Source organism: Quercus suber, unplaced genomic scaffold (genome assembly GCF_002906115.3).
Source record: "Quercus suber isolate HL8 unplaced genomic scaffold, Cork oak 2.0 scaffold_143, whole genome shotgun sequence".
Lineage (NCBI taxonomy): Eukaryota > Viridiplantae > Streptophyta > Magnoliopsida > Fagales > Fagaceae > Quercus > Quercus suber.
The window spans coordinates 1,251,156-1,268,600 of NW_027069604.1; the positions used below are offsets into that span (position 1 = coordinate 1,251,156).

At 34.9% G+C, this 17,445-nt stretch overlaps 1 protein-coding gene and 1 long non-coding RNA gene across 5 annotated transcripts; one reads left to right on the forward strand and one right to left on the reverse strand.

Moving 5' to 3' along the window:
* Positions 1-2,665: 2,665 nt before the first annotated feature.
* Positions 2,666-5,097, forward strand: LOC136068949 (uncharacterized). The gene is made up of 2 exons (XR_010630249.1): positions 2,666-3,960; positions 4,670-5,097. It is a non-coding gene; the product is annotated as an uncharacterized LOC136068949 (long non-coding RNA).
* Positions 5,098-5,611: 514 nt separating this feature from the next.
* LOC111999172 (peptidyl-prolyl cis-trans isomerase CYP59) lies at positions 5,612-17,013 on the reverse strand. Of its 4 annotated transcripts, none has more exons than XM_024031292.2 (14): positions 16,598-17,013; positions 16,338-16,442; positions 15,351-15,468; positions 15,130-15,180; positions 12,223-12,314; positions 11,995-12,094; positions 11,445-11,567; positions 11,239-11,316; positions 11,026-11,072; positions 10,864-10,919; positions 9,566-9,606; positions 7,935-8,040; positions 6,752-6,875; positions 5,612-6,667 (listed from the first exon to the last, which is right to left on the reverse strand). In XM_024031292.2, the coding sequence occupies exons 1-14, from the start codon at positions 16,693-16,695 to the stop codon at positions 5,851-5,853; spliced, it is 1,956 nt and encodes a 651-aa protein (XP_023887060.1). In that variant the 5' UTR covers positions 16,696-17,013; the 3' UTR covers positions 5,612-5,850. The 4 variants fall into 4 exon arrangements, with proteins under 4 accessions (XP_023887060.1, XP_023887061.1, XP_065632946.1 ...); XM_024031293.2 differs by having other exon boundaries at positions 7,941-8,040; positions 16,598-17,012; XM_065776874.1 differs by lacking the exons at positions 15,130-15,180; positions 15,351-15,468; positions 16,338-16,442; positions 16,598-17,013 and adding exons at positions 13,687-13,737; positions 13,908-14,032 and having other exon boundaries at positions 7,941-8,040.
* Positions 17,014-17,445: the final 432 nt, after the last annotated feature.

The following is a 17,445-nucleotide window of genomic DNA, read 5'->3' on the forward strand; positions in this document are numbered from 1 at the left end:
TAGCTTCATAAGCTCGTTTTGGTCGATTAATATTTCTGAACTATTCAAAATTAATTATCTTATAAACTTACTTAATGAACATACACTAAAATTCAATAATAGGAAGTTTATTGTTGGTCATTCACTGTCCTCTAACAAGGGAGCTTTGTGCCTCATTGCCTCTCAAGTGATTCACACGCTCCAATTGTGCTTCTCCTGAAAGTGTTATTGTATATACCACGCGCCTATAATACATAGTTGGTACATTTTTATATTTGTATACCATGTCGGTTGTCACGTACACATGGGTTTGATGTGTGACTCCGTAACCTTCCTAATACATCGTGACAACAAGATCAACGTCAAACATTTATTATAGTAAAAATTATTTTGGCATGAATAATGATAGAGTTCACAAATTTTTTTTTTTTGGGTTAATAGCATGTTAATACGGTAAGTTATGATTGAAACAATATTACTTCTTTTATATGTATCTATTAGTTTCAGGTTCATTCTTATTATAAGATTTTTGTTAATGGATATCCTCATACACTCATTAAAGAAATTACCAAGAATCTTCTCTACGTTGAGAAATGAAAAATGTTGTTAAAATTATAGATTTTCTTTTGCTAAATGAAAATAAGGTCTACACGGCACTTGACAATAAAGGTAATATCACATATATTATTAAGGTTTTGATGTGACTATAGTTGTAAGCACTATACATGTATATTCGTTGAAGCACCACAACTTGAACCATTCAACTCTTATCAAATTACGTGAATCAATAAATTTCAACTGCACTCATAGTAAATATTGGCTATAAATTTCATCTTGGCGACAAATATAAAAATGTACCAACTATAAATTCCATCCTGTTAGCTAGCTCCCTTGATTGTTACGCAATTCAATTTTGTACTATGTAGTTCTCACCAAATTTACAGTAGGTTTCAGTTTCAAAAATAACGTTGTAAGTTAGGGCTGATGTGGTAGTATCCTGCGCGAAAAGCGGGGGGAGGGGGGCGGGCATCATGTGCATCGTGCGTGCTAGGATGTGAGTTAGGACCATGTTAATTAGTGGGACCCAATTCGCATGTTCAAAGCTATAGCGTACACGTTAGGCAACGTGGCAGGCATAGATTCACCGTGTAAAACAGTGGAGCCCACACAGCGAATCACCCCCACAACTCCAGCTGTGTATGTACGTATGCACTTTCTCAGAACGAAGTAGAAGAAGAAGAAGATGAAGATGAAGCACGCGACGTGGGGGCACCGGTCACGTGACATTGCCTTGGAATTCGAATCTGTTCTTACACAATGTATTTGGTATTTTTTACTTTTGTCAACTTGGACTTATGATTCTTTGCCACGTTAGGTTCTGCTGACTTTTGTTGGACGAAACTGTCCCATCCCAATTAAAAAAAAAAAAAAAAACTAATATACTTGCCTTTTGGTCGTGATTGAGATATTTGGAGACGCATCATGTGGTTGTGGGACCAAGAGGACCAAGCTTTTGTGGGACCCTTTATTGCACAGCCGTACAAACTACAAAATAAAAGGTTGGGTCGGGACAAATTGTAATCTGAGGGACTTTTGTGGGCCATTCCGAGTATGGACTGTAGACCAAAAATCAGTCCCCCAATCTAGCTAGGAAAATTATGGTCCAAAAACAGCAGTTGTCAGCTGTTCATATATTAGTCCAAAGTATAGTAGTTAGAAGCTTAGAACTTGGAAAGTGTAAGGCTTTCTTCGGTAGCAAAAAATTTCTTAGGCCCACCGTCAATTTCATATTCATTTGTGGTGATTGATCTTGAATGGTTAAAAAAAAAAAAAGGGTAATAGGTTATTGTAAAAGTGACACAACAATTAAAATTGATTGTGATCTTAAAATAACTCATTTGATAGACTCAGAAAGTAAATGTAAAGAAGCTTAAGAGATCGAAAAACAATAAGTTAACGTGTCTATAATGACTGTCGAAGTGCATTGGTTAATGTTGAATTTTTATTTTATTATAATTGATCAATATTTTTGAGAAAGTTGACAGCAATTAATTAAAGAAGTATTTGTTTATTAGTTTATGCTAATCTCCAATGTAGTAGAACCTGTTCAATTATTCCTTAACAAGTTCAATCAAGCATTGGTTAACATATTTCGAATAAATCTATGATAAAAAAAAATGGATCGAATTATTTATAAATGCTTTGGGTTGACTTAAGGTCCGTTTAGATACCGCTTATTTTACTGAAAACTGAAAATAAAAAAAAAAAATAGTAAAAAAGTTACTGTTCATGCGCGGGTTACTGTTCATTTGCCTAAATACACTATTCATGTCCCATGAACAGTGTATGAACAGTGCAAGAGACGCTGGATTTTAAAAAAGAAAAGAAAAAATAAAACGCAAACTTGGATACCGCGTGAAACGTGGTATCCAAACGGTCACTTAGAGTTCGTTTGGAAACAGTTTATTTAGCTGAAATTAAAAACTTTTTATTGAAAGTACTATAAATAAAATTAAAAAGTAGCTAAAATAGTACAGTGACGTTCATGAATAATAACAAAAATGTATAATGAGACCTATAAATAGTAAAATAAGTTAAATAGTAATAAAATTAAGCTAAATAGTTAAAAAAAAAAAAAAAAAAAACTGGTTTTTCAAGCCAATACAAAACATAACTTTATAAAGTGTGCATGTGCGTGTCTATTGTTATTCATAATCTATCCAGGTTTGCTCAAGGTACTTGAAAGTATGTCCCTAAACCTTATGGATTTATTGATTACCTGTGTTCTAGTATTTAGCATGTGCATGTCTTTAATTCTTACAGACCTAGGATACCATGAATCGATAAATTTTTCTTTTCATCTTCTTAGAAGAGAAGAGACATTGAGTAGATCTAATTCCCAACAAGAAGACCCGTGTCCATGTGCAAATACGCATCTTTCTCCTTTCGGCACCTTAATTTTCTGTCATGGGACCAAGCAACGTGGCCATTTTAATGTGTGTTTCAAACGTCGGTGCATTATTCAACCTTGTAACGATCAATACTATCCATTATCACACAACAAACGAAATTTGCGGCGTTTATATGGAAAATTCAAGTAAAAAAACAAATTGTGTACATAAAGAAATGTTTTCTAGCTAGCTTGCGCTTTCAATGCCTTTGTAACTTCCAAGTATCAATTTGCTTCTAAGCTAAGTTTTCTAGCTTCCTCGAATTTTCGTTACCTTTTCCAAATTTAAATATGCTTTGAGCTTACTTTTCATTGCGCGTACACAATGTGTGCGAATGGGTTATTACTTATAATCAATGATAAGGTTGAACGTTTATAGATTAGACGCGTTAATAAAAAGGCCTCTCTTTGGTGCATATATATATATGGACATAAGCACATAGAAAAGATGGACACAGTTTGACACACAACCTTCACCCCTCTCTCTGTCTCTCTCTTCACTTCAATCTATAGCAAAGTCTTGGCCACTGCTGGATCTTAAAACTGGCAGTGCTCCCAGGAAGGTTCTCCAAATCACAAAAAGAGAAAGAAAAAAACGATTTGTGCATGTACCTTCCTGAGAACACTGCCCCGTTTTGGTGTCCTCAGTCAGTAGTGCTAGCGGTGGTAGCGGTGAGGTTTGTCAATCAATTCAAATCATATATGAGAGAGAGACTTAATTTGATTGGGTCTAGTGTTCAGTTGCACTGGACTCATTCGGATAATAACACATGTCCAATCACCAGCTATATTGGACGTAACCTAACTCTTACCCTGATTTAATAACCTTCTTTTTTTAAAAACACAAATGAGGTACTAAACAACCCTAAGAGGTTGGTTTAGTAGTTCCTAAGGCTTCATAATATCTATGAAATTCTGAGTTGGAAGCATCTATCTTGGGGCCACCCATATAGGATTCCTTCCTGTAATAACTTGATGCGTGTGAGATAGGGGGACTGCATACACCGTAGGGAATAGTCAGATACTCAAAGGTTTGAACACTTTCTGGGTTTTCTAATTTCATGTATTCTTTTCTTTTCCTTTTTATATTTTTGATTTGATTTTGAATTGAGTTATTTTTTCTTTTCTTTTTTAAGAAAAATTAAAAAAATAAATAAAAAATAAAAACTATTTTTATATAAAAAATTCTAAATAAGGTTTTTTTTCCCCTTTTATCTATATAAATTAAATAAGTTTTTTTGTGAATTAATTTTGGGTTGATGTTGGTCAAAAGTATCGAGGGTCGAAACCAAATATTTTACTGGGCTCAACCCTCCTCTTGGACCTGATTGTACGCATATTTTACAAATCTTAGGAGTTGAGAATAAATTATATGCATCTTTCACAATTTTTGAGGGTATTATGAACAATTTATATTCAAGAGAGATCTCTAAGAAGAGACATAGTTCCTCTTATTTGAAAAACTATATTACAATTAGTTCAACAAGCAGAAAATGACTGCAACCAACTAAGCATAGCATCTAATATTAAGAATAGAAAAAGGTATTCTCCATAAAGCACACAACACAGGCAACTTATCTTAAAGTTATATTTTCCTGTTGCTCAATCAAAATTTGCTTTATTTATATATTTACACACACACACACACACACATATTCTGTGTTTTTTCCTTGGGAAATATTTAGCTCTTCACCTGGTTTTCATGTGTGCTTCTCGAATGCTTGGACGAGCCATATTCAGGTAGGTGATGCCCTTGGGAGAGAAGCCACTGCAACTTTGCTCACTGTTAAGTGTACTTTACAGCTGAAATATCCCGACATTGTTTTGGATTATAAAGCTGCTAATGTTTTGAATCCCCTCAAAAACTCTTGAGCATCTCATACTCAGTGTAGCCAATTTTGCAAAATAATGTGTTTTTGGAACACTTCTTTGCAGCTCCAAATAATGTAAATTGTGTTTGTGCTCCTCAAAATCTAGTCCAAGAAGCTTTTTCTTTTGTAATAATTTTGGGCATATTAGCATCTCAGATCTTCCTGCCCAGGGGCTGAGATCTGAAGGAAAGGTTAAGGGCCCAGGTCCTGTTTTGTTTCTTGTCAATAAAATTGTTTATTCATCCCAAAATGCATAAATAAATAATCCGTTACTTAACCAAAAAAGGAACTGACAAACATATGTAGGCTATGCATAGAAGAGTTTGGCATGAGTTTGCAGAATAGGAGAGAAGCTCCAAATAATGTAAATTGTGTTTGTGCTCCTCAAAATCTAGTCCAAGAAGCTTTTTCTTTTGTAATAATTTTGGGCATATTAGCATCTCAGATCTTCCTGCCCAGGGGCTGAGATCTGAAGGAAAGGTTAAGGGCCCAGGTCCTGTTTTGTTTCTTGTCAATAAAATTGTTTATTCATCCCAAAATGCATAAATAAATAATCCGTTACTTAACCAAAAAAGGAACTGACAAACATATGTAGGCTATGCATAGAAGAGTTTGGCATGAGTTTGCAGAATAGGAGAGTAGTGATGCTTCTTCATTTGTAATTTCCTTCTACCTACTTCAAGATTACAAGGAGCTAATAGAGAACCATAGGTCCATAACGTACAATGGTGGTGCCTCCCATAAAGGAAAATTTCCATATACGATAAACAGCATTCATTTATGCAACAGGCCTGGAAGTGCTAGACACCCCTAAAACAAAGCTGGAAAATAGAATAAACAAATTTTTTGAACCTATAACAAATTCTATTTGCTTAACAGTTTTACATTTGGATGATTTTTTAAAAATTGCGTAATTCATGATAGAACTAATAGTTTTAAACACTACATTAATTCCAACGTTTAGTTTCATACTTAATTACATAGCAACGATAAAACAAGACCAAGTTTAATGCAATCTCTTCTGGTCATAACCACACACCATTCAAGACTTCATCTCCTGTCACCTTGGCGCCTTCTATCATGATCATCGTCCCTCCTGTCTTTATACCTATCACCATGTTCTCGCTCTTCCCGCCTGCCTTTAAAGCTATCAACGTCTGCACTTCTTTTTCTCTGACTTGTCTCATCCCTTGTGTCTCGCCGGTCACTGTCCACATTTCTCTTCCTATAATCCCTGTCATCCCTCCTTTCCCCACGGCGATCATCATCTGCACTTTTCTTTCTATAATCTCCACCATTGCTCCTTTCAATATAGTTATCATTATCTGCACCTCTCTTCCTATACTCTCTGTCATCCCTCCTTCCTGCATGGCTAGAATTATCTTTACTTCTCTTCTTATAATCTCCATCATCCCCCTTTTCTGCATGCCTATCAGTATCTGGAGTTCTCTTTCTATAATCCTGCTCATCTCTGTTGTTATCATTTAGACCTCTTCGTTTATACTTTTCTCTATCCCTTCTCTCTTCAACATAATCCCGCTCATCTCTCTTGTTATCATTTAGATCTCTTTGTTTATGCTTTTCTCCATCCCTTCTCTCTTCGACATAATCCCGATCTCTTCCACTTCCACGGGATTGACTTGTTTTACCATCATGACGCATCTCATCCTCTCTGTATCTTCTACTTCTGTCAGTCGGCTTGTGCCTGTCACTCTGGTCTTCATTTTCTCGGTCCCTATGCCTTAGGTCTTCAGAACTCTGCCTAGATGTCTTTTCTTTCTCACCTCGGTCATGTGGCTCATGGCCTCGATGTCGTTTTTCTCGTTTTGGACTTTTAGGGGTGTCTCCATCAAATACCATTTCAAACCTACAACAATTAATAGTATGAGAGAGAGTGCGAGAGAATCACACAAAGACAGAGAGACCCACAATCACACTCAAGAGTACAAACCTAGAATTGTTCTCACCACCTCGCTGTCGGTTATCATCCTTTAAAATATAGTTCTGTTTGATGGCTGAGCCACCAGTGCAGTCCTTGGCAACGTGATCGAGAGCACCACATTTGAAGCATCCTCCTTTCAAAGCCAAGTAGAAATATGGACAGATTAATTTCAGAGGAATTTAGAAACTTCTAAGTTTTCAAATGAGTTCCACATTCAAGAAACAATCCTTGAATGAATTAAATTACATGTGAGAAGGGTTGATAAAGAAATAGACTCAACTTTGGTTGTGTTCCAACTACTACCACATGAATGACTATATAATGATTTCCATTAATAGAATTTAATATCAAGGTATGTGACAAGTAATTTGTTTGATTTTATTTTATTTTTTATTTATTTTTTTTTTTTTATGAACATCTAGAAATCATGGAGTCAAACCAAATCCAGATGATAGGGTGTTTCTAGCACACCAAAACCAAGCAATATTGAACTTTATTCGTCCAACATTAAATGCCTGGACCCTTTAAAACGATTTAAGTACCAATTGCAATGAAGTGTGTATGAATGAAGTGAAGTGTGGATCATCAAAATTCCTGTCTCAATAACTATTGGTTAGCCCACAAGGCCTTCATTTTCAGGAGTGAAACTTCTAGGCAATATGCATCCAGCTTTTGTAACTTTTGCCGGCAAAAAATGATCAACAACGATTCACCCCCCAGTACCCCCTAATATCATAGGTCTTTGGAATTTGTCTCCACAGCTATGACAGCCAAAATCAGTGCAACTTACCATGCAGCATAGTGAACAAGTCAAGATTTTGGCAGAGTGTAGACTTTGGTTTCTAAGAAGCTAACGTTGCATGATGCCCAGATTTCCTATTTTAGTCTTGTGTTGCAAAATAGTGTTGATTTATCATCAAAGAAAACCAAAACCAAACAGACAGAGAATCATAGGTAATGAACAGCTAGTAAATTTCCAACAGGAAAGGTATGGAAAATACTACTAAAAGAAAGGATCAAATGCTCTTCATTTAGTGCTCTTCAAGTGAAACGAACAAGGAGAGAGAGTCAATCTTAACGTCGGTGATAAAAGGAAAGGAAGAGCAGAATCTCATCATGCAATGCACGGAAATGTACATGAATGAGCGGAAAAATTATATAAAACAAGTAAATATGACATTGCAATTTTTACCTTTACCTGTTTTATTATCTTTACGTCTGTACTGGGACCACAGTTTTGAAACACTTTGACTAAAATCAACATGTATCCTTCGGTCATCGATCAGAGCATTATCCATCTGTCATTAGAAATAATATAAATGAACGATATTTTGCTAAAACAAAGCAGCTATAAGACTTTTATAAAAAAAAATTACTTTAAATTATAAACTATTTACTCATTTATTCGATAGAGTAATTGGATTATTCTGAATCAAAAGTACAAAGTTTATCATTTCTATTTGCAGCCAGCTTGTTGACGTCCATTAGGTTAAAGCACACTATCTCCGTGTTTTTTGTGCCTTTCAAAATGCATGTGGCAAAGGACACTCCACCACATCACAAATAGTTTATGCCTACAGACTTCAGAAGACAATTAAAAGGGTAGCAATGTAGCAACATGAGGACCTATTTTTTTTCCTTTAGAATCCTTCTAATTTCAAGTTCAGGATGTCACTCAAGTAATTATTTAGACAAGGATAGAAGCAGAAGAGATGTCAGGCACCTCAAAAGTAGTCTTTAAACGAGTAAAAATGATATATTAGAAAATGCCAGATGGAGGGCACCACTCATGTACAGAGTATCCAAAAAGGCATATGCAAGAAAGAGAGAGTAAAGAATTAAAGACCAAATCTTAAAGTTAAGGGCATCAACAGAGTCAATCAAAGAGCCAGACGTTTCATAAGAGTGATAATCAAAATCCATTCAGTATGCATGCACACTTTCTTCGCATCTTGATCAGACACTCTTCAGCTGAAAGCTTTCCATTCCCATTAGAATCTCACATCCCAACTCCCCCAACACTCTGCCTCACCAACAAATCCTCCACAGACACCTCCCTATTATTCCTTTTTCACCGTTAGAAACCCTATATAGCTTACTATTCTCCAGCTTTTCCCCACCAAACCCTAATCCTAGTTCTTTAAAATCCTAGCAGTCTAGAACTTTCAAATCTGATTTGGTTTCATTCACCTTTGTCCTACGTCATTAGATATTCATTATTATTAAGTCTAGGAATTTCTCCTACTTTCCTTTACAGAGACACAGACAGAGTGAAAGAGAGTGCTCAGTTCTGAATATGAAACGACGTTCTGTCTAGGGGATTCATGTTATTATTATTGTCTAGAAAATCCTCTCTCCTCGCATAGTTTTTAGAGTAACTTAAGGAGTTAAGGTACAATTCACACCTGGACAGTGGGATAAATGATCCCCACTCATATGGAAAAAGTGTTAGCTTTAACCTTTACCCAATTATTTATTCTATATACCTATATTTTTTTTCTATTGTTTATACACATCAAATGCTGAAGCAATACATACGTGTATATGAACAAAAAGAGAGGGGGGGGGAAACATTGAAGTAGGGGCAAAAAAGTACAGTCCAATATTTCACATGAACCAAAGATTCTCCCCAAAAAATTATATTTTCAAGAGAAATTGTTACAATGTGCAATCTTGGTAAACCTTAACAAGAACAGAATCTTACCAGCTTAAGCACTAGATGCATGTAGTTAGTACTTGATCAAGGGACATTAGATATGCAGGCAGATAAGAAAAATATATATGCAATATTTGAGAGAGAGACATCATTTCAGTCCAACATACCTTAAAATAAGCTTGTTCACATGCATCATTCGTCTCAAACTCTGAAGTGGGAAAAGAAAATTGATAACAATCAAAATATGTCATCAGAAACTTGATTCTATAACAGATAGGAATAGACTCTTAATTAGGCAACTAAAGGTATGCAAATCACTTGGCCACAAATAGAGCAGGGTAGAAAGAACCAAAAATTAATGCTACAAAAGAGAAGGATAAATCTTGATATCCATGCTAAATTATAAATTCCTTTATTTAGTGGAAAAATATTTTTGAGACTATAAAGATAAACAATCTTGAATGCTGTTCTCAGCTGTTCCTTCCCTTCCTTATTTTGTTCTATTTGTGGTTGGTTAGAAGCAAGGATCGCAGGTCATCTTAGTTCAGTAATTTCTCTCTATTGATAAGTTTGTCCTCACCCTCCACCTTGCTCTTATAAGGGAAAGAGGTTGCATTTGAGCTAGAGCTCATTGGCATCATATTGGCATAATAATAATGTCCAAGTAAAAACTTAGGGATAGCCATCAACCTCAATAGATCCCTCCTTTCTCCAAGCTAAAGATAAGGCACTACATAAAAAACCAGAAGAATTTTCTGTAACAGTTTATCACATATTAAGTTACATGGTAATAATACAATAATAATTTTTTGTTGTTGTTTATAATAAAAGAACTGGAAATTAAAGTCTATTTGTTAGTCCAGTTGTCTTTGCAATCTGTATGTGGAAGTCAATGAAAATGTTCTGAATTCCGCATGAGAGGAAAACCAGAAAAGGAGGGGGGAATAGGTGCTGAAACCAAAGTTCTGAATACCACATCAGTGGTCATTTCAGATTGGCCACTGGAACGGAAATGAATATTTCTGTACTAGTGCGTACCAATGTACTGTTTCAGGATTACCACTATAAATATTTTATATTTGTAAATATAAATACTCCTCATAAAATAAAATTTTTAGAAATAGCCAATTTAAAAATGAAAATTTACACGATTAAGTCTGATTTGGGGGAGGAAAAATTACCAAAATCACAAAGTTTAAAAAGAATTACAATTTAAACCAAATTCTATTCCGAGCCAAAATGGAGTTTTCATCCAAAATAGGCCAAAATGACCAGAACACCCAGGTATAGCTTAATATTTGAGTTAAAACAGAACAGAGGGTTTTATGTACCGGTTTATGCACCAGTACGGTACTGCCCGGTACGGAATTGGATTCAAAAACATTGAATGAAACTTTACTTTCTCATGCACAAACAAAAAGACTTAAGAGGTATCGTAGCATAAAATGGCAAAAAAGCCACTCACCTATGAAAGCATAGCATAAACTGTCTCCTGTCTTAAAGTCACGAATTATTTCAGCCCTGTCACCAGCATTTACTTATGATAAGAAATGTCTCTTGCAAACTACAAACTAACAAGCCCCAGAATAATTAAATAATACCACAAGAAAGTTCTATCATTACTTACGATAATACAGTTCCAAAACGTGAAAAGATGGTATGCAAGTCCTCATCCTGCAGTAAAAACAAGTAAATATTAAATACAACCTTAACATGACTGACTAACAAAGGGTTCAATAAGTATATCAGAATTCAGATCGTTATTGCATTCTAGAGTAGCAGCTTCCTAATAAAAGAAAGGAAAGACATTCCCTATCACTATGACAAAACAAGCACTCACTTCAGTAACTGGATTCAGTTTACAAACAAATAGCACATTATCAGGAGGCTTTATTTCAGCATCAGGAATATCTCCGATCTGTATGCAAATCAGGCAAAGAAAAAAAGAAAACAAATAAATAAAATTAAAACGACGACATAGTTTATTAAAATTGGAAATTTAGGCTAATGAATACTGATACCAATATAAATGTACCCAATACTCACACTTTCAAGTACAACTGCTCTGGAATGTGCTTCCTTTGTGCGGAGAACCTCCTCAAGCTCTGAAGCATCTAACTGCTCATCCATGGGCACCCAGTCATCCTCAAGCCGCACATTATCATCAACCTAGTTACAACATTGATTGACATGTAAGTCATAACTTTCAAACAAAGATGCTTGCCAAGAAGCCACCATATGCTCAGAGAGCTAACAAAAAAATTGAATTAACCAAGTTGACCCAGTCATCTATTCGCCTTTTTATTGCACTGCACCAAGTACAATTAATTTATTTACATCATTTTGGACATTAAAACTAACAACGAAATATATGCCAAATTAGAATTTTCAGAATTCCTAGTTTGTTTCCCTAGGCAATGACCATGACATCAAGATGAAAGCACTCCAACTTGGTTTTGAAGCATTTGATAAGCATATGATTCTATTAAGTTTCTGACAAACATTAAAATGACTAAGATTTCCTTATGACTCCTTTCTAATTAACTTCATCTCTCCCCCAATTATGATTTATTAATATCTGTAGTCTGGTCATTACCTCATCTTTTGGTTTTCCTTCTGGCGAAACATCAGGAATCAAGTCAGCTATCTGGGGAGGATCATCAAAAGGATCATCCAGTATGTATGTGTGTTTGATTCTGTTCAATAAATGAAAATGCAATAAATTTTGGTATCAATAGAAAGTCAAGAAAATTTAATTTCAAAAGCATAATACATTGTCACTACATCAACAAAATAATATATAAAGAGAGAAAGAAGAATCAACCGAATATTCTTAAATGGTCGGCCCTTCTCATCCACATAAGCTTCATTTATCCTCGTCAATGTATCAAGCCCTTCTGCAATCTCCCCAAAAACCTGCAATGACCCAAAAACACTATTCAGATAGATTATGCACCAATAAACTCTCCTCACATATGGAAATTGAAACATTTTTATCTAGAAGGGGAGTTCACTCTCCACAGCCTTATACAGCACACTCAATATTTCCTAGAAAAAGGTTTGGTCCCCAGTCGTAACAAACCAGTTCTTCATTCTTCAAAGCGGTGGTTGTCAAATTGACTAACATCCCCACTCCCCCAGGGAAGCAAATTCAGTTATCATGCCCCAAATCTGCCCCTCAAATGTAAAAGTGTAATACAAAACAGAACCTCCCTCATGTCCTTCCATGCAAACAGCTTGTCAGAAGGTCAAGCATCCCACACTTTTTTTTTTTCTTTTTGTTGATAAATCAAGCATCCCACACATGTTAAAGCAAGAACCTAACACTTTTGTTGGACAACCATCAAGGGAAACTGATGCATGACAAGTTTCAATTAAGCTTAATCACTCAATTTAAGGCTGCAATTTAGAACCACAAAGAGCCCTTAAAACACCAATTGGATGGTGCATACCATAATGACTTTACAGAAGGAAGGGACAGATAAGCAAAATGTTTTTATGTCTAAATGCTGATAAAGAGTGACACTCATTCCATGAAAAAGTACGCAAAAAATCAAGCTCTAAAAACAGTATTACATATTGGTCTCCATATTGATGAGCCATCAAAATGATATATATTAGGCACAACGGCCATTGTACTACAGTGATCAGCCTATGTGGATTACCAATCCCAAAAAAAAGAGTAACTAGCTTATATGGATATGATTGGGTAACAAGTCTATCATCTAAATTGAAAGAATCTTTTTAATTTCTCATCAAGGAGTACCATTTAATCAATACAAAACCAATAAGTTCCATTCAAAACTCTTACAAAAAACAAAATAACTTTCATTCCAGACCAGCATAATGTAGTTTATATATATTGTATACATGTACAAATTTACCAGAAATGAGCAACACAATTAGGACTCCCACAAGATTACAGAAGCAGCCCCACATTCAAATATCAAACACACAAGAACCGTCCAGTCAACATTGCATCCATGACATCCAAAGGAAAATGCAGAATAAATGGCCTCTCTTAATCAACAAGATCGAATTAAAAAAATAAATAAGAAATTAAAAAAAATTTTAAAAAAATTAATTTTGCAATGGTTTTCTCAGCATCAGAAGTATGTCCACATTTTTTATTAAATCAATGGAATTAAACAAGCACACAACATCACAAAAGTAGACGAGCAGACAAAAAATATCATAAAAGTCAACAATTCTTTATTACTTTGAGAAAGCAGCAATTTATTAATTCGAGATATAGTAACCAACAGGTCACTGGGGACAGAAGACTCACAGTGTGCTTCTCATCTAGATAGTCGAGATCATCACGCAGTGTGAAATAGAACTGAAAACAAAAGCAATTTCAAGAGTAAATAAATAGGCTAGGATTAAAACCAAGTAAACTGTATTTCCCAATAAGATGCAGAAAAAACACTGAATGCTTCTTCATCTTCATAAAGCTATATAAAGCAAAATAATTCTCGGTCCCATTAAGCAAGAAAGACACTCTAATACCTGAGAAGCATTAAGATTCTCTCCAGCACTGGCCATGGCAACAGTGCCTGTCTTAGAGTGCTTTAAATCATGATGAATCTCATCATTGAAAAAGCGAGCTTGATCACCATAAAGAAATCTGAAAGTAGAATGCAGAAGGGAATAAGTATGTTCTGCCTTGTTATGTAAGAACTAAAGTTACTTATAATAGCAGATACCAAGCAACTAAGCAACTGAAGGTATGCAAATCAATTGTCTCAAAAGCTTAAGTTACTAGGAAATAGTGAATTTAATCATTTCACCATAATTATAACACTCCCTCACATGTGGGTCCATACTCCCGTTTAATAAACCGGTGCCCAACACGTGGGATTTTTAACTTATTAAACGGGAAGTAATGTGGAGACAGGGTTTGAAAACTCAAGAACACCTGCTCTAATACCATGATAAATTAACAATTGTCCCAAAAACGTAAGATGTTAAGAAATGGTAAAATTAATCATTTACCCATGATTCTAACATATAAAAGGTGTAACAAATTAAATCCCCTAAAATTTCTAAAATACAAACTAACCCTAAGGTTTCAAAATGTAACGAACTAATCGCTCAGCCTATATCAAACCCAAAAAAAAAAAAAAAAAAAAAAAGAGTAACTAGCTTATATGGATATGATTGGGTAACAAGTCTATCATCTAAATTGAAAGAATCTTTTTAATTTCTCATCAAGGAGTACCATTTAATCAATACAAAACCAATAAGTTCCATTCAAAACTCTTACAAAAAACAAAATAACTTTCATTAATGTAGTTTATATATATTGTATACATGTACAAATTTACCAGAAATGAGCAACACAATTAGGACTCCCACAAGATTACAGAAGCAGCCCCACATTCAAATATCAAACACACAAGAACCGTCCAGTCAACATTGCATCCATGACATCCAAAGGAAAATGCAGAATAAATGGCCTCTCTTAATCAACAAGATCGAATTAAAAAAATAAATAAGAAATTAAAAAAAATTAAAAAAAAATTAATTTTGCAATGGTTTTCTCAGCATCAGAAGTATGTCCACATTTTTTATTAAATCAATGGAATTAAACAAGCACACAACATCACAAAAGTAGACGAGCAGACAAAAAATATCATAAAAGTCAACAATTCTTTATTACTTTGAGAAAGCAGCAATTTATTAATTCGAGATATAGTAACCAACAGGTCACTGGGGACAGAAGACTCACAGTGTGCTTCTCATCTAGATAGTCGAGATCATCACGCAGTGTGAAATAGAACTGAAAACAAAAGCAATTTCAAGAGTAAATAAATAGGCTAGGATTAAAACCAAGTAAACTGTATTTCCCAATAAGATGCAGAAAAAACACTGAATGCTTCTTCATCTTCATAAAGCTATATAAAGCAAAATAATTCTCGGTCCCATTAAGCAAGAAAGACACTCTAATACCTGAGAAGCATTAAGATTCTCTCCAGCACTGGCCATGGCAACAGTGCCTGTCTTAGAATGCTTTAAATCATGATGAATCTCATCATTGAAAAAGCGAGCTTGATCACCATAAAGAAATCTGAAAGTAGAATGTAGAAGGGAATAAGTATGTTCTGCCTTGTTATGTAAGAACTAAAGTTACTTATAATAGCAGATACCAAGCAACTAAGCAACTGAAGGTATGCAAATCAATTGTCTCAAAAGCTTAAGTTACTAGGAAATAGTGAATTTAATCATTTCACCATAATTCTAACACTCCCTCACATGTGGGTCATACTCCCGTTTAATAAACGGGTGCCCAACACGTGAGATTTTTAACTTATTAAACGGGAAGTAATGTGGAGACAGGGTTTGAAAACTCAAGAACACCTGCTCTAATACCATGATAAATTAACAATTGTCCCAAAAGCGTAAGATGTTAAGAAATGGTAAAATTAATCATTTACCCATGATTCTAACATATAAAAGGTGTAACAAATTAAATCCCCTAAAATTTCTAAAATACAAACTAACCCTAAGGTTTCAAAATGTAACGAACTAATCGCTCAGCCTATATCAAACCCCAAACACAATGCTTATCCACTCAAATGTGCTAAGGTTTAATTGCTTGTCACTTTTTTAAAACCTCGAGGTTTGATTCGTTACTTTTAAATAAACACCCCTAAACTATAGGGTTTAAAATTAAATTGTTTTTAGCAAATATGATATACATATACATACATATATGTGTGTGGAGAAATGCTATATAGGGTGCGTTTGTATAAATTGTTGGAAAACTGTGTTTTGAGTTTGAAGTGTGCGTTTGTAAAAAGAAAAAAAGCTACAAGGAGTTGTAGCTGCAAAACAGAGTATTGGGTTTTTAAAAAAACGCTTTTTTAATCTCCGCGAAACGCCTAACTAAACGGACTCATAAATTTCTAGTCAGCTTGCTTAGGCAGATGTTCTTACTTGTAGATTGAATCGCCGCCGGAACCGGTACCGGTGGGGTCACCGGTTTGTGCAGTGAAGTCCTTCTGAACCGTGTGAAATAGACACCCATTGTAATACTTGATCCTGAATCAACCATGTAATGATAATTTATAAAAACAAAAATTACGAGACGTTTTTATAATCAGTTTCTGAAGAGGATACACGTTTGTTTTATCGCAACCCATAAAATAAATAAATTCTCAAGCTAATTTTATCAGTTAATGTATATGAAGACTTACTTGCAAAGCTTCAAGAAGTTTTTGGAGGTCAAGGGGCACTTGTCTGCGTGCAAATCCACCACTATGTCCCCTAAGCTCGTCACTATCAGCACCGACATTATCTCTTATTATTTGTTTTTGCAGTTATCGAATTTTGGTGAAGCGAAGAGAGAGAGTTGAGGCGGTGATGGCAGGATTTTGTGGGTTGCGGAGGCGGCGGCGGCGGCGTTTTGGTGACTGGGGTTTGTGGGTTAAGGCCGCGGCGGCATTTTGGTGGCTGGGGTTTGTGAGTTCTGAGTTTTTTTGTGGGCTTTGTTGGGTGGGTGTGTATTTGGGGCCGCTGAGCTGAGTACGTGCGGTTGTGATTGGTGGCGGTCGATTTTGGGGTATGTGAATGTCAATAATAAAAGAATTTTAATTGAAACTGATGTATGTGCGTGGAAAATATATAGATAACAAAATTAGAAAGAGAAGAGTTGAGTTTTTATTTTGGTTAGTTAAATAATTTGAGAATATATTTTACTACTCTTTTTTTTTTTTTTTTAGCAAAAAGTAAGCGAAATTTTATTAAGGAAAAAAAAAAAAAACTAACAAAACTAAGACAAATTCGATTGGAATACGTCATCCAAATTACTAAGTAAATCCTCTACCCAAACATTAGTATCTACAGCTAAAGCTGCTTCCCTAGCAAGACTATGAGCTAATCGATTCCCATTTCGTTGAACATGTTGAAATTGACACCATCGCAAAAAACTACCCAACCTCTTAAGTTATGTTTGACAACAGTTTTTGTTTTCTATTTTCAAAAATTTGTTTTTGGAATATAAAGATAAAATAATTTTCTTGTATTTTCGAAATCAAAACATGTA

Excerpts from the sequence above, each read along its gene's own strand:
- LOC111999172 (XM_024031292.2), bottom strand. The coding sequence starts at position 16,695 with ATGTCGGTGCTGATAGTGACGAGCTTAGGGGACATAGTGGTGGATTTG. Across the intron at positions 15,181-15,350 it reads AGAATCTTAATGCTTCTCAG|TTCTATTTCACACTGCGTGA; the intron begins GTATTAGAGTGT and ends TTTTGTTTTCAG. Across the intron at positions 9,607-10,863 it reads TTTATGCTATGCTTTCATAG|AGTTTGAGACGAATGATGCA; the intron begins GTGAGTGGCTTT and ends TTCCCACTTCAG.